At 36.2% G+C, this 24,378-nt stretch overlaps 1 protein-coding gene across 1 annotated transcript in view; it reads right to left on the reverse strand.

The window, feature by feature from the left end:
• STK26 (serine/threonine kinase 26) overlaps nt 1-24,378 on the reverse strand; it is a 65,846-nt gene that overhangs the window by 14,979 nt on the left and 26,489 nt on the right. The window contains exon 3 of the mRNA XM_007517024.3: nt 6,392-6,622. Coding sequence (XP_007517086.1) covers nt 6,392-6,622 — 231 coding nt within the window. The remainder of the gene's footprint in view (nt 1-6,391; nt 6,623-24,378) is intronic.

The raw sequence follows: 24,378 nt of genomic DNA on the forward strand, positions 1-24,378 counted from the left end.
AGACTTCAGTAACATGATCTTGAGTGGTTTAGGTGACACTGCATCATGACTAATGGGATATCTGGTAGGTCTGGGGGCTATGGGGAGGGGGGTGTTAGACTCAGATGAAAGAATTTCTTCTTTCTTTCTTGATGGTGACACTGTAGGAAATGTAAGAGGAAGGGGGGGCAGTGCTTGCTCTCCAATCTTAACATCTACTATCTCCTATCACAGAGAGCCAGTTTTTGAACCAGCAGAAGAATCTATAGTAGGAAAGAGAAGAAATAAATCCCCACAGTGGTGGGGAGGGGGAAGAGTTTCAAAAGTGGTTCCTGTTAACTTGTTTTTATATATAGAAGCTAGACACTCAAACCTAGAGAATTGCAGATCTGGTGTCTTTTTTATACAATAGAGTACCCTTCTCGATGTTGTATAATCTGAGAATTTTTTCCTTTGTCACAAGTTAGTTTCTACCATATCCTGTGTTCAACCTTATGTATCCAGTAGGCGCCCCTTTTTTCCTGTTGCTTAAAAGAAAAACTATAAGGCCTTAATAAATGTATTTTTGTAGACCTCCATGAGTGAATCTTTCGCCAGGTTTCAAAGGATATCCATTTAGGAGTGGGGGAGATCACCAATTAAAAACAAATGAAACTTAACAATTATCTGTTCTTCAGTACAAAGTATTCATGGAGAGCTAGAAATGTGATTAAAGCTATGAGAAAGCAACTTTCAGATCTGAAAACAAAGCTTCCTCCTACCAAGTGAGTTGTTCAGCGGAGCTATGGTTCTTCTGAAACAGCTGTCTGGTAGTTCTTTGGGCTACTTCATTCTGATTGCCATCCCTGGAGACAAGAGTTACAAGAGATGGCCATAGGACTGTCCATTCACAATGGGTAGGCAGGCACAGGGACAGAAAATAAGGCCTAATTGGGCATTGGCAGCAGAAGCAAATGGGTGGGCTTTTCCCTGCTTAGGGTCGCTTAACCTCCAGATCTTTTTACTCCCTCCTCCTTCGTATTGTGTGTCAATGAAAACACCAATGACAAAGAAAAACAAAACAAAAACCTAGACACTATGTTTCTATTCTTTGGGGGGAACTGCAATTCCTGCCTCTGATTTCTGCCAAAGTGATGCTTGTATTAGAGAACGCAAGTAAGTATATTCAGTTTGTTTTTAAACTTTCTAATAGACTAAGATGATGTCTATATATGGTTTTTCATTTGAAGAGCCCAGTGACTATAAATCATGACCCTACATCTGATACATTTAAGCATAGGATGTTCCTGAAAGGGAACAAAGGTCCTCTATTTTTCTAGTTACAAAATGATTCACGTATTTTGAATGAGTTGGAGAAACATGTTTAGAGTCGTGAATTAACATGGGTGGTCAGTTAAGGGCTAAGAACTGGCTTTCTGTTTCAAAATTTAGAATGCCTACAGAGGCGAAGAGATAGTTCAACTGGTAGAGACCAGGATTTTCAAAGTACCTAAAGAGTAAATATTTTTGAGTTTTGCCATTTACTGGAAAGAAGTCAGAGCCTAGTGCTAAGTTACCAGTGTCTAGAACATCAATGCTTGGCTACTTCCCAAAATCTTTGAATCCCATTAGTATTTTCCGCTAAAACAGATGGTTGGCCAAAGATGGCAGGGCATTCTACTGTGAAACTTAGAAAATATTTGTTTACAGAAAAAATAAATATTTAAAATACCCACTGTAATTATTTGAGTGATCCTTATGGCACTATATATGAAGTACAGGATAAAGTAAATGGTGTGTCAATTTATCCAACAGCCAATCATAACACTGACCAATCATAACATAAGCCAGCAAGCATAAAGCTTGATAAAACAGTTAATCACTAAAGGACACAATGTTGTGTGGGCCCCTTTATATAAGGAACCCAGAGTAGTGAATTTTATAGTAACAGAAAGTAGAATGACAATTACCACGGGCTGTGGTAGGGGAGTTGAGAGAGTTAACAGTCTAACATGTACAATTCTGAGTAAAGATGAAAACTTCTGGAGATGGGGGTAGTGGTGGTGATGGCCCCACAATAATATGAACATGCTTAAAGCCACCAAAGAGCATACTAAAAATTGTTAGAGTGGTAAATTTTATCATGTATATTTTACCACAGTAAAGGAAAACAATATGCAAAATTTTGCAAAACTGCACGGACAGTCTCACCTTGCTTGGATCAGGACCAGGCACTTAAGTCACTTCTATCATACCTTGTCTATATCTAATCCTCACTTCCTTATCCCCGCCCCCACTCCTCCAAATCACACATAAAAGCTCAATCAGATTCTTTTCCCAGTTTCTGAGCGACAGATGTGTTTGATGGGGTCACAGATAAGCAGTAAAATGAGGTAAGTTAACTGGGGTTATCTGGGATTCCAGAAGGAAACTGAAACCAGAGACATGAATTCAGAAGTTGTCATAATAAAGTGGATGAGACTAACCAGAACAACTATGTAGACTGAAAGGAATGTATATAGTAGGCAGACAATAAATAAATATCTGCTGAATTGCATCTAATATGGAGTTTGAAAGGTGTATTGTATGTTTAAAGGTGTTCTTATTTTGAACAAAAAGGCTTTAAGGAGAAAATTTTTCCTCTTTGATTTCATTCAAATTTTATAATAAAAGTTTTAAGAAAAATAGGTCTGCTTTGAAAGTATAAGACCCTGCATTGAAACTCTGGCATTTCCCCCACCCAATCAAAAAAAGGAATATTCTAGAAACTTTCACTGCACACTGAAGTAAGCGCACATTAAAGCCCCAGGAAAAACAACAAGAAGACCACAAAACTGTACAGATTCTATTCTTGAACATTTTATTTCAATCATTCAATTCCTCTTTAAAAAAAATAAATCAGTGGTGGTGTTATATGAGGGGGGTAGTGTTTCCTTAACATAAACAGAAACTTAAAGGTAATTTTCAGCTGCAAATAAAGGCATGATTCAAATTCTATCTAATACCTGAGTGAGCTTCATTTTAAGATTTACATTGAACTAGGAAAATATTTAAATATTATAAAAGATTCTTCCAATAGGATGAGATCACAAGGAAAAGGTTTGCTTATTTTAGCATTCTTCATAAAGACCATCTTTGTCAAGAAAACCTACAGTGAACTAAAAGTAAAGGAAAATACTGTGGTTACACTGATGTGTTTCTCTGGTTTTTAGTCTTGTTTTTAAAAATGAAGTTGTATAGTGAGACCAGTCTAAATGAATACCTAGCACATTTTTTCATGTCTCAAAGAAATCACTAGAACTGCACACAGTTTCAGAGAATGCATAATTCTCTCTTAAAAGCCAGTAACTTTTCTTCCAGTTTACAGCGAGCTCCTGGTTATGTATGATATCCTGTGTTAGGATAACCTGAAAGGAGTATGGATCGACCTGCCAGTGCCCATGTTCAGCGGGGAAGCAATTACAGAAGCCAGACCTTCCATCTTCTGCACCTCATAATGACCCTGGGTCCATACTCCCAGAGGGATAAAGAATAGGAAAGCTATCAGGGGAGGGGATGAGATACTGAGTTCTGGTGGTGGGAATTGTGTGGAGTTGTATCCCTCTTATCCTATGGTTGTCTCAGTGTTTCCTTTTTATAAATAAAAAATCAAAATTAAATTAGAAAAAAAGAAACCCATTATGACTTGACTCAACTAACTTGACTTAAGAAATCCCCCATGTCATATGAAATGGAGAGGCCAGCCGCATAGAACATAACTGATTGATAATACAGTCCCCTGATGGTACTCACTATCTTGAATTGACTGCACTAATCAGTATCTAGATTTAATATGATTTTAATTTTAAAAAAAAGTCCACGGGGGTCTGGAGGTAGCGCAGCAGGTTAAGTGCACGTGGCGCAAAGTGCAAAGACCTGTATAAGAACCCTGGTTGGAGCCCCTGACTCCCCACGTGCAGGGGGTTCGCTTCACAGGCGGTGAAGCAGGTCTGCAGGTATCTTATCTTTCTCTCCCCTCTCTGTCTTCCCTTCCTCTCTCGATTTCTCTCTGTCCTATCCAACAACAATGACAGCAATAACAACAATAATAATAACAACAACGATAAACAACAAGGGCAACAAAAGGGGGGGAAATGCAAATTTTAAAATAAGTCCACAAAGTGTGGAAATAAATAAGTGTGCCAATCTAAGAAAGTAACTTAAATACTTGCTATTATAAGGTTATAAAATATTTTTTATCTTCGTGTAAACACTTCTACATAGATATTGAACGCAAATCTTTATTTTATGTGAAAAGACTCAGGATACAAATATCAGTAGGTTGTGTTTTTCTGACTTTAATCATAAAGCAATGTGTTCTTTATAGCAGTCACATAGATTTTAATTAATAATGATCAAAGGAGGTAAAATATTTCAGCATGATCCTTTAAAGAAGACACGTTAGATAATTTTTTTCATACTCATGCTATCTACGCGAGGTCTAGAATCAAGTTTTGGACAAAGGAACTAATTGCATCTATTCAGAGATAAAATATTTTACTGGATGACTGGCAATTTTTTAATGAGAAATCTCTGAAATAATGCAAACAAAGCTACAATGTTTTCCACAAGAGTACTGAATAAACAAGCAATATTATCACTATCACTTCAGTAACAATTTTCAATATAACAGAGACCATCTCATTTTCAATAGGGTTGATTTAAATATTTTAGTCAGCTACCCAAAATATTTTATCTGTTATAGATGCCTAAATATAGCAAGGGCGAGAGTTTGCTCTAAAATGGATCTGGAATTACCAGGATTCAGTCCTGAATGAGAGAAAAATCAAACAAAACAAAAAACAAATACAGCAACACACACAAACTAAAACTACTAAAATTAAGCCATCACTCTTAGTGTTTCTACAAAATAACCTAGTCCACAAAGTAAGCTTTTAAGGAAAAATACACAAGCGAAAAACCCCATAAAATTAAAACACAATGTAGAATAGTAACAACAGAGAGTACTTATAAGTCAACTGGATAGAAATTGCCAGCAGTATCATCTCTTCTTGGAGGTCTGTCCCTCACACCACTTCCAACAAAAAGGACAGCTTATGTGAGTTCACTCTGTGCTTTCTAAATACTCACGATATGATCTGCAATACTTTCATGTAATATAGGACCGGGGAGTCCCCAATGGCAAGAGTGAGTTGTTCATTTTTATCTCTCTACCATCTAGAACAATGTGTGACATATACTGACAGCTTGTTTAATGATTCATTCTTTCGTAAAATTGTGGACTCATTCCATGGTCATCTAATATATGTAATATTAATTTTAAAAAACCCAGATTTTGTAAAAACAAACAAAAAAGTGAAACGGATATATTTCCACATCAGTCGACTAATATAGACAGATCATACTAGGGTTTCTTTGGTCAGCAGAACATAAAAAACAATGACCACTAACATGTATGCAGGCCAACAGCCTGATGAGTTGTAAACACCCTCTTTTTGGTATAGACATAGATGAGCAACAACAAAAATCTAACCAAACATCAAACATAAATGTCTTCCCCCGCTCCCTTAAAAAACTTGAAAAGCAAAGATATAATGAGTGTTTCGTTCCTTTGAAACGTTTCAAAGAAAATAAAATATTTTAGATTATAAAGCAGTTTAAACTCTAACCTAAACTAGATTTTATAGTTAATTATTCTCCACATTGCAATAGCCACAGTCCTGACTTCCAAGTTGGGAAGATAAGAACTCTTGGGTTCTGCTAAACAAAGGGCTTTCTGTTGCACTGTAACATCTCCATCTGCTGAACTTGACGTGTCTGCTAATTCCATGATCCCACAAATGAAAAATTCCACTTTGAGGGGAGGGGTCAATTATCATTCCATGTAATTCTATTTCAACAAATATTTATCATGTGCTTAAGATGTGCCATATCCTGTGTAAAGTGATGTGCAAAACAAACATGGTTGAGCTGAACTCTACCATAATGAGCTCAAGTCCTGGTGGGAAAAAGACATGTGTAAATAACCACTATAACTCACTGGAATAAATGACATACTGAGAGAGTCCATCAGTTTGGAGGCTAAGACAGACTGGACCATGGAGAATAATGTGTGAAAGCCCAGGAAGACAACTCTTTCCTGACAAAAGCTATGTTTCAAAGACCAGCTGTGTTTCTGTTCTTCCATCAATTCAATAGTTCAGGTGTGGAAAAACGGTACAGCCGAGTACTGGGATGCATTCAGGATACAGCTGCTAAATCTAAAAACAATCCATTGGCAGTATAAACAGAGTTGAATCCTGCCTGGAGGCCAAAGACTGCCAAATCCTAATTTAAGACATTGCCTTAAAAAAAAAATAGAATTAAAAAAGAGAGAAAGAAAAAGTCATAATGAAAATACCTTATGACTTAAATAGTACAGCACACATATTACCTTTAAATATGATCCATAGTATTTTGTTACATATGAGCTGTCACATTGACTCAAAACAGTTATTTCTTGCTGAATGTCTTCAATTTCATCTTCCGCTTCCTCCAGGTCTATGATTTTAATAGCAACCACTTGCTGGGTACGGTTATCAATTCCTTTGAAAACTTCTCCAAAGGAGCCTTTCCCAATGCGTTCTAACTTTGTGAACAGCTCTTCTGGATCGGCTATGTTATTCTAAGGTGGAGAGAAAAAAAAAAAGAGAACACAAATGTTTTGGGTTACATTTTTAATGAAGGAAAATAAATCACATCAGACAATAATACATTTTTAAGAACACACAAACTCCCTTGTCTCTCCACATGTGGTTTGTTAGAACAATTGTGATCCCAAGTGACCAGGTTTGTCCTCATTCTACTCTAACACTCATGCTAACTAATCCCAAGCAGCAAATGTCTCTGATGCTTGCCAAGCGATCAGGTACTTTTTAGAATCCTGCAGCTGTTTAGGCACAGTTTAATCAAGAAAAAATCAAGAGCATGAGGGAAAACCATACAGCACCTGTACAGTACTTTCACTTACCATTCTTATTTTGTGACTAACACATCTCATTGAAAAACCCTAATTTTATTTTATTTTTTTCATTCATGTTTTTCTATTTTTGGAGGGAACATTAATATATCAGACTAAGTATGTTTTATATTTACAAGTTCATTTTTACTTTTTTTATTCTTTTAAAGAGCATTTTTTCTTTTTGCTTTTTCTTTGAAATTTACTATTGGATAGAGACAGAGAAATTGAGAGGAGGGAAGAGGTTGAGAGTCAAAGAGACAGAAAGACAACTATAGCCCTGCTTCACCACTCGTGAAGCTTTACGCCTGAAGGCTTGAGCCTAGGTCCTTGCACACTCTAATGTGTGCGCTTAACCCGGTGTGCCACTGCCTGCCCCCTTTTCATTTTTAGTAGTGACTTAATAGTGATTTACAAGATTTATTTATAAAATAATAGGGGTATAATCTCATACTACGCACATCACCAAAGCAAATCTCCAATTTTTAGAGTGGATCTGGAAGCATGAAAACAAGTTTTTCATTAAAGTCACCTTATCTCCTCCCTAACCATCTGAGGAAGATATTTCCTAAGTCACCAATTCTCAAATCTTGGACAAATATCTAGATTCTAGTCCTCCACCATCCTTGCATGAGATTCTTCAGAGCCTCAGGCATGAGAGTCTCTGTGCATAACCATTATGCTATCTACCCCCACCCAAGATTCTTAAGATTTGTCTTTTCTTAAACATTATTTATTAGTGATTGAGTAATGGTTTATTGGAATTTTTTTGTTTACAGGATTTTAAGATTAGAAGGGAATAATTCTACTGTACCCATGATTCCCTCTGGTTTTAGCACAAGAGCAAAAGTCAAGTAAATAAACGGCAGTCATCCCAAGTAATTCAGTGAAAAAAAAATGTATCTATATATAGAAGCTGGCTTGCTCAATTTTTCACATTCTCTTCTTCTTGGACTCTAAGAAAATTAAGCCACTATCTAGTTCCCTTCCTGTCCAAATCAGACTCTTAAAAGCTAGCATTTCCAAATATCTGTGTATTACGAAGTTTCAGTTCACTACTATGTGTTTTTGTATTGCCTTCTCAAAGCCTTGTAGGAAGGAGCTCTACGTTCTGAAGCAGTAAATAGAAGGAAATGGCTAAATGAACTTCATACTGATTTAAAATTAAGGGTGGAGAGTTTGCACATGTCCTACATAAACATGAACATGAAAGCATAACAAATTCACCCCAGGATATTCTTTTTTTTTTTTTTTTCATGACCTTTTTCATCTGTCCTGTGCTTGGAGTTGGGCTCTTTGGCTCTAAAGTACATTATTAGAGATTTAAACCTTAGACTGACTGGCACCACTATCACTTACACAACAACAGTAACAAGCTCTTGGTATAGCTGTGTACCCTTAGGAGATCCAAAAGGGGGAAGGAAAATGTAAGCTGATCGTATGGCTTGTCTCCTGTGGAAAGTCAGGGGCAGATGGAAGAAGATTTCTTGCATGTTTAAATCACAGAGCCAGAGGGCTAGAAGAACTCTTAATGGTGCTATAAGTGTTCTTCCCTCCTGACTGCACATTATAATCATCTGTGTGCTGTGAAAAAGTAGATCCCTAGGCTAGTTCCCAAACGACTAATTCAGAATCTGTGAGATAAGGGCCCAGCAATCAGTATTTAAAAAAAAAAAAGACCTCCAAACATATTTTTATTTGTTTGTTTTGTTTTCTAATATGTATTTATTCCTTTTTGTTGCCCTTGTTGTTTTATTGTTGTAGTTATTCTATTTTTATTTTATTTTATTAAAATATTTATTTATTCCCTTTTGTTGACCTTGTTGTTTTATTGCTGTAGTTATTATTGTTGTTGTCGTTGTTGGATAAGACAGAGAGAAATGGAGAGAGGAGGGGAAGACAGAGAGGAGGAGAAAAAGATAAGACACCTGCAGACCTGCTTCACCACCTGTGAAGCAACTCCCCTACAGGGGGGGAAAATGGGGGCTCCAACCCGGATTCTTATGCCGGTCCTTGCGCTTTGTGCCACGTGCGCTTAACACACTGCGCTACTGCCCGACTCCCTTGTTGTAGTTATTATTGATGTCATTGTTGGATAGGACAGAGAGTAATGGAGAGAGGCGGGGAAGACAGAGGGGGAGAGAAAGACAGACACCTACAGACCGGCTTCATGGCTTGTGAAGCGACTCCCCTGCAGGTGAGGAGCCTGGGGCTCGAACCGGGATCCTTACACCAGTCCATGCACTTTGTGCCACCTGTGCTTAACCCGCTGCTACTGCCAGACTCCGTTTTGTTTTTTTGACACTAATCTAAAGTTCAGCATTTGGGAACCACTGAGCACATGGATGTGAAATGTGTGCACTGGATCACAGGGAACTCATCTTTCCTTACTTCTCCCAGGCAAGCACGTGGCTTTCTTCTTACTCTGTACATTGAAGTCAACATCTAGAATGAAACAAAATCTAGAGGATTTTTGTATTTATCCATACATACATTAAAATACATAGTATAGCCACATTTGCAAAACCAAGTGTGCAATATCTCTTCTAATGATACATTTCTAAAATCAATCCCTACCATCGAATAAGACTTGAATTGTAATACCAAATAACGCATGTTTCTCATACTTTTTTGTGTGCTTATTCCATAAACGTTTTTTACCCGATGTAGTCTATACAATAGTAGGGCCATACTCGCTTAAGATTTGATCAATGATAGTTTTGAGGCAACAGTCAAAGAGTGTAAGTTTAGTTCCAGTTAGCAAGTGGAATTATGTGTACAAATTGTGCAAACAATTTTTCCCTCACCTTCGAAAGGTCCCTGATGGGGTCTGAAAATTTTACTGACCTGGCAGATTAACCAGAGAGAAGCATATAAATTAATTTAATATACGATCTACATGATATTATAAGGAAATGATACTCAAAGAAATGACTAAGCCTGTGTGTGTTTTATGCTAGGTTTGATGAAGTGTTGAAAGTTGTGGACAGTTTTGATAGGGCAAGAGAGGAATTAAGTCTAGTTAACTGGGAGAAACAACAAAGCCTGTCTGATCAGATTCTTCTTCGACACTCTTTGTCTTTGAAAATAAGAATTCTTCTTTCTTCCCTTTATATGGTGAGAGCACCACTCAGCCTAGGGTTGAGAAGGTCTGTGTGGCCATCCCGCTTCTACCATTTTGCCAATTTGTACCTAATTATCAGTGGTTTGATACACTATGTAACTATGCTTAAAAATTCAAATAAAGGGCCAGGAGATGGCGCAGCCGGTTAACTGCACATGTCACCATACTCCAGACCCGGGTTAAAGCCCCTGGTCCCACCTGCAGAAGCAAAGCGTCACAAGTGGTGAAGCGCCGCTACAGGTGTCTCTCTGTCTTCGTTCTCCACCCACCTTCCCTCATCAATTTCTCTCTGTCCTAGCAAATTAAATACATAAGGCTAAAATTTTTCTGAAATTTCAAATACATGTAGCTTTAGTGTTAAAATGCAGGTGTCACATTTGCAACTTCACATGAACCAAAAAGAAAAACAGCAAATTCAGTTAAACAATAAAAAAAAAACAGGAAAAGCTTAATAACTAACGAACTGAGACATTATCATTGCTATATTTCACAAAACACATACTATTTATGTATTGATGATAATAAAATTGATCTGTTCATAGAATGCGAGAAAAGATCCTTGTGCCCATTACTTGAAATGACAGTAGATTATGCTTAATAACAGGGCATGACTGAATATCATGCTATGGATCTGATCAATGTCCAAATGCCCTACTGCTTTTATTAAAGTGCAAATTTAGGTAGATTCCATTTTCCATCTCACATTGTGTTAAAACCATGGCAATCAATATCTGCAGAGTGCCATATCTGATCTTAATAGCAGCATGATTTTAAAGGTCAGCTTCAACTATGTCTATAAAAATGTTATTAAACAAGGAGAGGTCTCACTAATTTAAGACTTTTATTTGTTTTAATTTAAAGGTAAATTTTTTAATCATGTGAAAAAGAGTTTAGCTTAATAAAATATTAAAAACTAAAGACAGACCCACTTCACCGCCTATTTAAATTGCTCAGATTACTTACTTTTCCCAAGCTAGGAAGGAAAAGCTTTTCTGGATTTCTTCCATGTCTTGTACTATCATTTGTCTATCACCTAGTAAGCAAAATGGTTTCAGCGGCTCTGGTTCCATGACCCGTCAGTTTATTTACCTAGTAATGACTGCCTGTGTTAAGATTTTTCAGTTGTCCCATATCAATATTATCTAAAAAGTTTGACTGCTTTTTAATCAAGATACTTCCAGAAGGAAAAAAAATTAAACCAACAATCATGTACTTCTTAGAACTCCGTGAGTTCAAGATGACAGGACACTATCATCTTAAAAAGTGATGTATGATCCAAGCACAACTGACTTCTCCCTGGATAGAATTGCTAACAGTCACAGGCAGATAGAGCTGAGAGGAAATGTACAGATCATTTATTTCAGCTCCTTAACGCCAACATCACCAACAAGCACTTACTGTACGCCTTCAGTTTCCTAGGCTAATGTCACCAAATGGGAGCTATGATATCTAAGACTATTTATGTTGAAATTATTACGGTAGAGGTAGAGATAGGTTAGGGAAGAGAAAAGATCCCTGGAAATGAAATGATTCGAATTTTTAGGTGAGCAGGAATTTAAAAAAATGCCTGATCAAATAACTGATTTTATAGGGGAAAAGAAATCTAGAGAATAGGGAGGTTATAAACTGTTCAAATATGTAAAGTATTTAGCATGTACACAAGACTCTTAAGGGTCTTTCACCATAGCTTGGATTAATTTTAATTCCAACTATGGTGTTGATAAAAGACCAAAATTATTTTCTACCATGAAGAGATTTTACAAGTACTCTACTTATATCCCTAAATTGAATGGCTTTGGAAAGTTAAACTTTAAAAGATTTGAAAAACTTAAAATAGGGCATTTCTATTTATTTAATTGCTTATTTATTGTGATAGGACTGAAATTGAGAGGGGAAGACAGATGGAAAGAGAGAGGGAGGGAGGGACAGAGGGAGGGATGAGGGAGGGTTGAGGGAGGGAGAGAGCAAGCTGCAGCACTGCTTCTTGCCTATGAAACTTGCCCCCTGCAGGTAGGGACCTTGGGCTTGAACCCAGATCCTTGCACATGTGTGCTCAACCATGTGCACCACCACCTGCCTCCTTGTATTATTTTAATGATATTATTTCTTACTATTTTTGAATCATTGTGCAATTGACTAGTCCATGTATATATGCATAAGTATAAAATATTTCTTATCTTTTACAGAGAAGTGCTGTGTATGTAATCTTGACTTTCTGGCAAGGTTACTATACTCAGATCTCCCCCACTCCCCATATCAATAGCTAGACTGGAAAAGGTTTGCTTCTATAGTGTGAGAGGCAAGTTAGTGATGGTATTCCATAGCATGATTCCCATAAGATTCAATGCCGGGAAGCCAACAACTCCCATTTCAATTTTATCAGTGATTTATAGTAGACATCAGTCACCCTCCCTACAAAGATTTTTAGTTCTATTCACAGAAAGATGATGAAGTCATGCAAGAATAAAATAATATTTTTATGCTAGCTTTTATATAGACATAAAGCTGTACAAACAGCCGTGTGAGTGTTCAGATTAACAATGAGGATAAAACAAACTCCTCATAAATCCTTCTCAAGTTTTGAAGAATGTGATGCTAGCAGAATATTTCTCTGCTTTGTATTATCTCAAGGTTCATATTACAAGTGTCTGATAAAATATGTGCGATTCTTAAGCTATCTCTGTGACTTTCATTTTGGAAGTAAAATATTTATCTTCACTATATTCTGCCTAGGAGAGAATAAGAACCAAGATACAAATTAAGTGTGTCAGTAAACTTTTAAATGAAACCTGAAAAATTGAGCTTGAAGTCATTTCACTAGGTGGACAGTCATTTGAGTTTGCATTTCTGTGTCTCTGGGAGTTCAAAATGTTTATCTACCTTCATAAAGGAAAGTGTTCTTGGATTACAGATTTGTATGCATACTCCTATCTTCTCATCTCTCACAAAGGTTACTCGAACTTGCTTTTGCAACATGAAACAAAAGTCAAATTGCCCAATTATGTGTACATGCAATGAGATAAATGAAATGCAGGCAGAAATGTACTTATAACAACTCTGAGCCTCCTTGGAGTCATCAGACAGCATTTTATCAACACAGAGTTGAGTCCCTGTCTTTAATTACCCACTTAAAAGGCAGTTTTGAGATGGATGAGGTAGCAGCAAGACAGCGTTGGTCTTAATGGCAAAGAATAAAGTGAAAGGTCTCACACAGTATTATTTCATAGTCTTAAGCAACAATCTAAACTTTCAGCAGTGTTGTGCATAGCAACAAGAAAAATGTGTTCATAAGGCAGAAATAAAATTAAATTTATAAGTACTTTTTCATCTTCCATTTTATTATTCTTATTTTGAAATGTACCTCACTGGCAGAAAAAATACTTTAGAATGCTAATATTTTAGTAAAGTAAAACTTGGTTAAAATTATTACTAAAGGTTTTTGACATAGCTGCATAAATAACACAGAACTTTGAGGAATTTCTCCTAAGGAATAATTTTGAAATTTGCATCATCCTTAAGAACAAAAGAGTAATTGATAATATTCTTTTATCTTTTTTTATTTTTTATATTTTTAAATATTTATTTTCCCTTTTTTGTTGCCCTCGTTTTTTTTTTTTTTTGTAGTCGTTATTGATGTCGACATTAGGACAGAGAAAAACGGAGAGAGGAGGGGAAGACAGAGAGAGGGAGAGAAAGATAAGACAGCTGCAGACCTGCTTCACCACTTGTGAAGTGACCCGTCTGCAGGTGGGGAACCGAGGGTCTCCAACTGGGATCCTTACTGTACTTGAGCTTGGGGCCACATGCACTTAACCCACTGAGCTACCGCCCGACTCCCAATCATATTCTTTTATCTTAATGCCACTACTGAAGAGTTTGTGATAAAATCAAAGCTCCCCCTGCCTCCTAACTTACATTCTCCTCTTAACCCAAGCTCAGATCAGAGAAAATCACAGTGAAGTTAGCAGCACCCATTCTGAGAGGTGAAGAATGCAGTTCTAATACATGTTTGTGAAGTAGTCCAATTTACAAATGGCTAAAGAAAGATGAAGCGTTACTCCGACTTTTATAGTCACTTTACCACATATCATGTTTTTCCCCCTAAAGAATCAATACAGACCAAATAAGAAATTTTATCGCAACTTTGTCCATCCTAGAAATCCTCAAGAAAGAAACAAAATCAGAACAGAAAGCATTTAATGTATTTTTTAAAATATTTATTTTCCTTTTTGTTCCCCTTGTTTTTTATTATTGTTGTAGTTATTACTGTTGTTGATGTTGTCATTATTGGATAGGACAGAGATAAATGGAGAGAGGAGGGGAAGACAGAGAGAGAGAGAGAGAGAGAGACACCTGCAGACCTGCTTCACCACCTGTGAAGCGACTCCCCTGCAGGTGGGGAGCAGGTCCTTGCGCTTTGAGCCACATGGACTTAACCTGCTGCGCTACCGCCCTACTCCCCAGAAAGCATTTTTATGAGCTCTATTCCCATAGAGAGTTTTAAACTTGTGTTAAGCTAACTGAGAAGAGAAATGCCAGATAATTTGTTTAGTCAGGTAAATCATCTTAGGACCTCTTAAATTAAAGGAAATATATATATTCTTTTTGACTAACTTTCTGGGATCTGAAGTTTCTTTTAGTTACATCCATGAATAAGTAGAAGGAAACTTTCTGCAAACAATCACATCTGTCTCTCAATAAACCACAAATCAAGGCTATCATCCCAATAAATGCTGGACACAAATTCCATTGTATCCTTTGGCTCATTTCCCTCTGACCTTACAGGCATTCCAAAGGGAAAAGGAGGTCTGGTTTCTTCTATTTATCACAGAGGTAAAGAAAGCAGAAGAGGTCAAGCAAAAATTGGCCTAATTTTGCTTAACCCGGAAATGACAAGAAGTCAGCAATTAAATGTCGACTTCACCATTTGTATAATGAGGGAGAGCAGTGGGCTCAATGAGCCCCTCACTGTTCTGAGACTAATTTGTAGAATAGCAAAAGTGAAATCACTTTGTTCTCTTCCTATCATCACTAGAAATTGCCAAACATAGTTCTGAAGCAATCATTAAGGCAGTTGTGAGCAGACATTGGTCACATGGTTATTTTTTAGAGATATACAATGGCTTACATGAAATATCCATCTAAAGACCCCCCCCATTTTTCTTGGATAAGATTAAGAATTAACGAAATGCAAGTTCTAGCTCACAAATATCATGATGAATCAGACTCAGAAGCTAAGGAAGAATAAAGGGAAGGATGGGCTTACTGTGGGGACCGACCCCTTGCCCTCACGCTGACCATGTCCCATTGAGCGTCAGTTCAGCTCCTAGGGAAACCTGGAGCTTTAATTAGTGCCCTTCTCTTTTAACTATAAAGTAAATTCACCAAGGAAAACAGTATTCACAAGTATTGTAGTTTGACTTCTCTATATAGAGAACTGAGACATCCTAACAAGACTGAATGTCCAAAGGGAAAATTTCAATACTATTTTTACCATTATTTCAAATCTAATACTTTGGTGAATAGTAAGTAGCTCAGAGAAATTTAAATGTAATTTTCCACTGGGGAACAATTCTACTTTCTTTTCTTTTTGATACTCATTCTGACTTTTGATAGTCATTTTCCTAGTGGATAATACTGTCCCTCTCATATCTGAAAATGTCACGTCTCTATTTCTGTTTTATTTAGTTATTTATGGGATAGAAACAGAGAAATTGAGAAGGGAGGAGGAGGGAGAGGGGGAGAGAGTGAGAGAGAGAGAGAAAAAAAAACGAGTCCTACTTCACCACTTCACCACTCATGAAGCTTTCCCAACAAGCAGGTGGGGATCAGGGGCTTGAACCTGGGTCCTTGCACACTGTAATGTGAATGCTTAACCAGGTGCACCACTGCCTGGCCCCAAAATGCCATGTCTCTAACTGAGGAAAAAAATATCATCTCCTTAATTCCTGAGGGGAATCTGTTCATCCAAATAGAATCAATAACTTCATCTTCTGTCCTCTGACAATTTAGCTTTAGTTGCTATTAATGTACACATTGATTATTTGCATTCTCTTTTGCAGCTACGTGCTTTCTACTTTTGACAGTAGCTCATTAGAATGGGTTTTGTTTCACAAAGCAACCAGATACATTCACAGTATCCAGTAGAGATTTTTTTTTCACTGTGGTTTTTGAATATCTGTAGGGTGTTTACCTGGGGTGGGGGTCCTAACATGAAATCTTTAGCATGAGTTATTCCCTTAGTTTTTAGTTTGTAATCTGATTTTTGGTGCAAAGAATACTATAGTCAATAAACTGAAGAATGTTCAAACAGGTATGAAAATCTAAGTTAAATCAAATTTATGCGTGTAATTGACATAATAAACTGTTAGTCCTAAGTGGCAGTTTGGGATATTTTCTTTCTTTGTACTGGAGACATTTTAAAATTACAAAACAGCAGTCCTTAAAAATAATATGGAACGGGGGCTGGGCGGTACTGCAGCGGATTAAGAGCATGCTGCACAAAGCACAAAGGTCAGCGTAAGGATCCCAGTTCGATCCCCCAGCTCCCCACCTGCAGGGGGTCGCTTCGCAAGCGTGAAGCAGGTCTGCACGGGTCTTTCTCTCCTCTTCTCTGTCTTCCAGTCCTCTCTGGATTTCTCTCTGTCCTATCCAACAACAGCTATGACAACAATAACAACTACAACAAGCGCAACAACTAGGGCAACAAAATGGGAAATATGGCCTCTAGGAGCAGTGTATTCATAAATAAAAATAAGTAAATTAAAAAATAATAATATGGAGGTATATCCAAAGGAAAGTTGGGAGAAGACACACTCAAAAAGATACATATCAGTGGTACATGTATTTCTGATTCTGGAAACACATTCAGAGTCACTATTAGCCAGAGCTACATGACTACTGAAGAGTTTAGGATGATTGCATACTTAAATGCAAAAACAGAGACCTCAAAAGAGATACAGTCTGTTATCACTCTTCTGTGTGTTTCTTTTAATTTGCTTGAGCTAAAATATATTTAGAAATACACAATTCAATCAGGGATCAAGTTTAACCACAGCATTAATGTTAAAATTAAAGGGACTACTACTGACTAGACAGGATATTTCATAAATATGGCCTGGGATTGATAACAAGCCCTAACTATAAAATTTTCATTTGAAAGAAGGGATAAAGACATATAATGAAAGACAGACAAAAGACGCTGCTGATATATAAACGGTGAAACAGGTATCCTAATATATTCAGGTCATTATTTAATCAAACCCACATAGAGTACTTGAACATGATGGATATTGAGAGCCTCAATTTATGCCATCCATACTGGAGGTAAAATAAAAGGATGTCATTCGAGTGCTTTCAGAAATAAACACCTTTGGGCAGAATCTAAAGCAGAGGCCACTTATACAAAATATCGAACTATTACGAATAATGTTATGGTGAATCTTTAGCACACCTATTAAAATGCATTGGATTAAAACAAAATTGATTTGCTCAGTGCCTATCTTCTTTCTAGATGCAGAACTCCAATTAAAATCAATAGGTTTGAAGCTTATAAGCACAGCACTAAATTATTAACACCATGAGTTCTTTTAGAAAATTCACACTGATTGAAAAAGTGGAATTTTACATAGACTTACTTCTCATTCTTAATGAGAAAGTGGCTGCAGAATAATTTCTCTTCACCATTTTCCTCTTTAATCAAATCTATACTTTGAATGAATTTAATCAAATAGATTTGTGAGGAGTTAGCCATTGGAATCTCAGGACTAAGGGAAATTATCTCTTAAGTCCTGCTGGCTATAACATGCTATGATCTCAAGAAAATGATCCTGAAGGCAGTGAAGGCATTGATAGCAGACACTTTTAATCCTGGCAAACACCAAGCATGGGACAGAGAGGAGATTACAGAATCCTCTAAAAGACTAGTCTCTCATATTTTCAATAATCTGTATTTCATTTTCCAAAAGGATTAAAAATATCATCAGAGGGGGTGGTATTTTTATGTGAAAAACTGAGAAATTTTATGCACATACAAACTATATGTATCTACTGGCAACTGTAAAACATTAATCCCCCAATAAAGGGAAAAAATAAAATAAAATAAAGATGTTGCAGGACACATATAAAAAAATATATCATCAGAGTGGGGTGTGTGTGTGTGTGTGTGTGTGTGTGTGTACTTGTGTGAGTGCGTGTGCACATGCAGAGATAAAGTCCTACTTTTTAAAAAATTTCTTTATTGGGGAATTAACGTTTTACATTCGACAATAAATACAATAGTTTCTACATGCATAACATTTCCCAGTTTCCCATATAACAATACAACCCCCACTAGGTCCTCTGTCATCCTTCTTGGACCTGCATTCTCTCCCCCACCCACCCACCCTAGAGTCTTTTACGTTGGTGCAATATGCCAATTCCAGTTCAGGTTCTACTTGTGTTTTCTCTTCTGATCTTGTTTTTCAACTTCTGCCTGAGAGTGAGATCATCCTATTAAAGTCCTACTTCTTATTGTTATTTTACATGCTATTTCTCTAAAGCATTCAGAGCAATGCTCTAGTAAGTAAGAACACACTCAGAAACCAACCAATGAGCGAATGAGATGTGTAAGTCAGACCTACAATTCTAAGATCAGAACCACTATGAGAGAACATCAAAGTTAGCTCTGCATTCAGCACATTGATGTGCCTATGAGTCACTAGCAAATTTGTGACATTACCAGGATGGGAGCTGGACAGCTACATCCTCACTGATAATGATTCATCATTATTCCCTTTGTCTTGTTTAGCACATAGCATTCATTTGGGGGGGGAGAAACAACCTTTAAATATTGTTACATCTTCATTTTCCCCAAAGAAATCCAGCTTTAAAAAAACCTTCTCTTTTTGTTATTGTTGTCTTTGTAAGAAAAAAAAAATCAAGCTTTTCAAGTTCATCAATTTTGTGTTAACTCAAATTTCTCACACTGATTCCCATCCTAAATTCATACCCCACTGTTAATCACCTCTGTAAAAAATCTTAATCTCTGTTCCTAATATGCAAGTAATCTAATTTTTATCCCCATTGACTTGTGCTAATATTGTTGAAATATGTTCATGTCACCAAAGAACAGTGCTCTCTTTTTTTTTATTTCTTTATTGGGGAATTAATGTTTTACATTCGATAGTAAATACAATAGTTTGTACATGCATAACATTTGCCAGTTTTCCATATAACAATACAACCCCCCACTAGTTCCTCTATCATCCTTTTTGGACCTGTATTCTCCCCCACCCACCCACCCCAGAGTCTTTTACGTTGGTGTAACATGCCAATTCCAGTTCAGGTTCTAGTTGTGTTTTTTCTTCTGATCTTGTTTCAAAGAACAGTGCTTGACCAATTAAATGTTGAAATAAAGGTGGAAATGCCATTGACACTAAAATCATCATAGATATACTCATGAGCTGAATCTTTGGATTTTGAAATTTTTATTATAAGCATAAGGCTGTTTGCATGCTCTTTATACAACTATGATTATGCCTAGACAATACATTTTCTTAGATAAAATTTAGAGTCCTTGTTCACTTAGCAGCCAACTTAACAAAAGTAAATCCCCTCAATTAGAATAATCAACATCGAGTAGCAAATTTGAATACAGGTACAAAATCTTGGGGTTTTTACCTGCAAAAATGCTATTTAGTCTGTTCAAGAGACTTTAAGGGCCACAGGATTTTAAAATTTAAAGTGACCCTCATCAAAGACCTGGCTCTTTGTGTTTTATACTGGTAGTACTATCTATCTGGCAGGGGGGTAGGTAGGGACAAACTAGTAACCTCGGATTGAAGACAAATGACCAGAATTAGCTCATGAATTACCTAGTCAAAATAGACTTGATGAGCAACCCAAAGTAATATACTTTGAACACGGTGCTACCCAAAATGATCTGTAACCTACAACTTGAACTTACTTGTTCCCTGTCATTTTATAGCTCTAACCAGAAAGTTCCATTGTCACCAAAAAAAAAAAAAAAAAAAAATACACCTCACTGCCCATCCCAAAAGAATCCAGAGAGCATTCTGAAAAACAGAGCCTTAGAATTCCCTTTGTTCTTTCTTGCCTTAGCTAGTTTTATTCTCTTTCTATCTTTCCTTTCTCCCTACTCAGCTGGTCTTTCTGACTGTCTCAGCTGCCTGGCTTGACTCATCTTTCATAGGAATTTCTGGTCATGCTAGCAGGGAGCCATTGGAAGCTTTTAACAGATGAGTGACAAAATAAAAATCTGTGTTCCAGGTAGCCCCATCATGCCTGCATGTTGCCTCGAGTCTACTTAGTGATAAAGGCGAGAATAGCATGATAAAAGCAGACATGATGCCTGGCATTTTCAAGAAAAAGCACGGATAAAACTCTACGATTCACCGAATATGATGATAAAGGAAATCAGTGGCAAATCATAAATAATGCCAACTCGTCTTTTCCCCCCTGGATATTTTTTTTTACTTACCAATATAAGCTCTATAGCTGATGGCACCTCCTCCACTAAATCAAGTAGTTAAGTGGCATTTGGTAGACTCTGATTATTTTATATGCTATGATCTAATAATTTTAATGCATTTTTGATTAAGTACTATTCTCTTTACTGCTGACAAGGTACCTGAGATGTTAATTGTAGGGTGAAGACACTTATTCAGTACAAGGAGCAAACAAATGTGATTATATCTGACACTTAACACTCTCTATTCACTTTTCTTTTCTTATAGATATGGCCTTTAATTTAAAGTAGTAATAAAAGCAATTGGTGCTCCTTATATCCTTGTATAAAATTCACCCATAGTTTTTTTTTGTTAAAGAAACTAAGAAAGATACTCAAATTTACTGCGTATGCACACATACAATTTATCATTACCATCACCATTACAGCTTTGTATGTAATTCAACTGCTAAATTTTATGTCTAGAAAATAAACACAAATGGTCTACTTAGTTCTTTTCGTCTGGAGTCTTTCCTTCAATTAAGATTTACAATAATGGGAACAACATATAAGTTAGTCAGTTACCCCAGTGAAGAGAAACATCTCCTATTGTGATACTATCTCCCCAACCTCAGAGAAAATAGTACAAAAAACTGCCTGTTTGTAGATCAGCAATTCCTAATGAGATTTCTTGCCCTTGCACAGGGGTTGGGAAACTTTTCCTGTATAAAGCTTTGGGTTCTGATATACATTGGTTTTAACAATCACTTAAAATTTATATTATATATATATATATATATATATATATATATATATATATATATATATATGGCTATGCACATAGTTTGCAGGCAAGGTCTGGCTCTTGGTTATAGTTTTCTGACAATTTCTCTAGAGAAGCCACTGGATATAATAAATAAACTCCTCTCTAGCTCATCCAGAATGTTTTCAGCTATATGTCCTTCTTGGAAGAATTGAAAAAAAAAAAAAAAACATTAACCCAAGTAGTTTTCTCTGGCTTGAGGTTCAGGTAGCAATATTACTTAAGAAAGGCTGTATTAGATTAATGAAGTGTCAAATACACTTCTGGACGAAGCAGATCATTACTGTTTCTTTGCATACATGTATTAAAAATATTTGCAAGAAAGGTGAAATCCAAAATTTCACAGAATATTCCTTTTCCCAAGGTATAAGTCAAAACACGATAGCTTCACTGCCTCTTAGTAGAAAATTAATTATATCTAGTAAAAATGTAATTTTACATTATTTGTCTCAGAAAAAAATTAATTACATCTAATTCAAAAAAAATTTTTAGAATGATTACTGGATACTTTCTATATACAAATAGTTGTGTCTTATCTTTTATAAATAACCTAGTTCGACTCCTGAACAGAATTCCTGTAAATTATAGTTTTTGTACCTTACAGGTTACTTAAATAACTTCCTCACTTTACATTTGATGAGATTCAAACAAACATTATTTCTCAGGACACAAGAATATAAAACACTATATTCTTCATTCTAGTAGCCAGGAGGAAACAGATTAGTGTCCTACCAAGAAAAAGAAAGAATTAAATCTTCAAGCTCTGAGGTCAAATAGCCATACTACTATTAAGAACATCCTTTGACAATATGCAGGTCATCTTTTTCAGCTAAAAGGTTTTTTAAACATACAACTATGCTCAGTCTTTCTACTACAGTCATACATTATAACTGTATTGTATGTTGTCATCAACACACACACACACACACACACACACAAACACAATCAAAATAAACAATATTAGCTATATAGACTGAATCCCAAAGAACCCAGGCAGGGGATGGACAATGAGAGAAATCTGTCTCTATTCTGGAATGTAAGGAGAAAGCTACAATTCTTGGGCAAAAAATAATGTTTTGTTTAAACAGAAAAACATGCCCACATATTAAATTACTGAAAAGTACAAAGCCAACAACAGAAAAATACAGTATTTAGTATCCATCGAGGTTCTTAGAAAAAGAAAGACGAATTGTACTCCATAGTACTTAGAACTCTTCTCCCAGCCAAGGCATAAATCAAACAGTGCTACTAAACAGACATTAAGAAAACTTATTTCAAAGTAAACCTGAGATGCTACTCAACCTTGTAATGCTCTAAAGAACTGTTTTAAACATTCCCTGAGGAATACTTTAAGGTCAGAACCTACTGAAAAAGTATCAATAATATTAAGTCATTTTAAACAGAGATTCCTTCTCTTCAGCTTCCCCTCTGCCCCAAATAACAGTTCAAATAACCATACACAATCCAGTGATAATTTGGCATTTTTCCTTGTTAATGAAAACCACTTGCTTTCTCTACAGGAAAAAAAAAAAGGTCACTCAAAAAGATTCCAAGTGTCTAGGAACAATTTATTGGTCCAGTACACACTACCAAAATTGCACATCTTAAACAGAAAAGCAGCTGAAATCACTATTCCTAAGATGTCAACTCTTCCCCTTAATCTTTCACAAGCTTTTTCCCACCCCAAAAGACTTTTTTACAGAAAATTTCATACCATAGCAAATCAATTATGTAAATAAAACTTTTATCACAAGTCATAAGCAACAAGAAAGAAATGAATTACTATTACCTCCCCAATTTCCTGTTCAGTTAGCCTTTTCTCCTCTCTGCAGAAAGTAGAGAAATTCCCCATTCTAGAATATATAGAGAATTTTCAATCTTTAAAGCAAAAGATCACTTTTTTCCCCTTTCTTGGAAATATTGTCTTTTTCTTCTTCCAGAGTCCAACACCTTTTCCCTCACCTACATTTTCTGTTTGCTCATGAGGCAGCAGTAATCCTCTGGTATTATGAAATTCTACCTTCCCTAAGCAGGGTTTACACTGCAGCCTCCAAAACGATGCCTGAACCTCAGCAGATAGAAGAGCCATAGCAACAGCGGTAATAGTTTTTTTTTTTTCCACTTGCTATTACCAGAAATCACAGTCCAAAAAGACGACCACGGAGGTGTCACCTATGCTAAAACCTCAAAATTGATTCATTATTTAACTACTTGAAGCCCACGGTTTCAAATTATGTGCCCTTTGGGAAGCTTGTGACAGAGAAAAAAAGGATCATTCAGTGACAGTCACCATTTTTCATGAAGAGAGAAATAATTAAAATAAAGCAGCTCTCTGGATACAATATATTGTTTGTCACAGAAGCAGATTCTAATGCCCTGTCCCCTCCATTTCCTACCACCTTAGAATCCATAGTGTAAAGTACCTATAACAATTTTCCCTTCAAAATTAGAGCCTTTAGATAATGATCACCAGTTTCTGATAACAAGACGTGATTTGTATATTGCCCATATGCTTCTGATTTGACAAATAGGTAAAGCAATTTATATTTATCAAAAGTAGCTCCTTTGATACAATGATTCTCTGTAAGAGCATTTTAAGCAATGCACTAGCAGAGAATTGTGAATCTTAATAAATGCAATCCTACATACTGTTCAGTTCTATTCTAATTCACTCAAACAGTTTAACACTAGTATTGAATTTCATTAAAAGTGATTTCCCATGATCTGAATTCTGTATGAATAGACTGCCGGAAGTTCAATATTAATATTAATCCATAATAATAATTTGAATATTAAAGACAGAAAGACGAAATGATCATGATGGAAATCTAACATGTAAAGTTCTGATATCACCGATTATGGATGCATATGTATGTACATACACACATCAGTACTCATCTTACAGTGAGGCTTTTCTAATAAGGGAGAGAATTCTACATATATATTCGATATAATCAAGGACACCATTAGTCTCACACAAATTTAACTCAATTCCTGTTATATGTAGACCTTCATAAGTGGCATTGTCA

The sequence above is a fragment of the Erinaceus europaeus genome, chromosome X, assembly GCF_950295315.1.
Source record: "Erinaceus europaeus chromosome X, mEriEur2.1, whole genome shotgun sequence".
Taxonomy (NCBI): Eukaryota; Metazoa; Chordata; class Mammalia; order Eulipotyphla; family Erinaceidae; genus Erinaceus; species Erinaceus europaeus.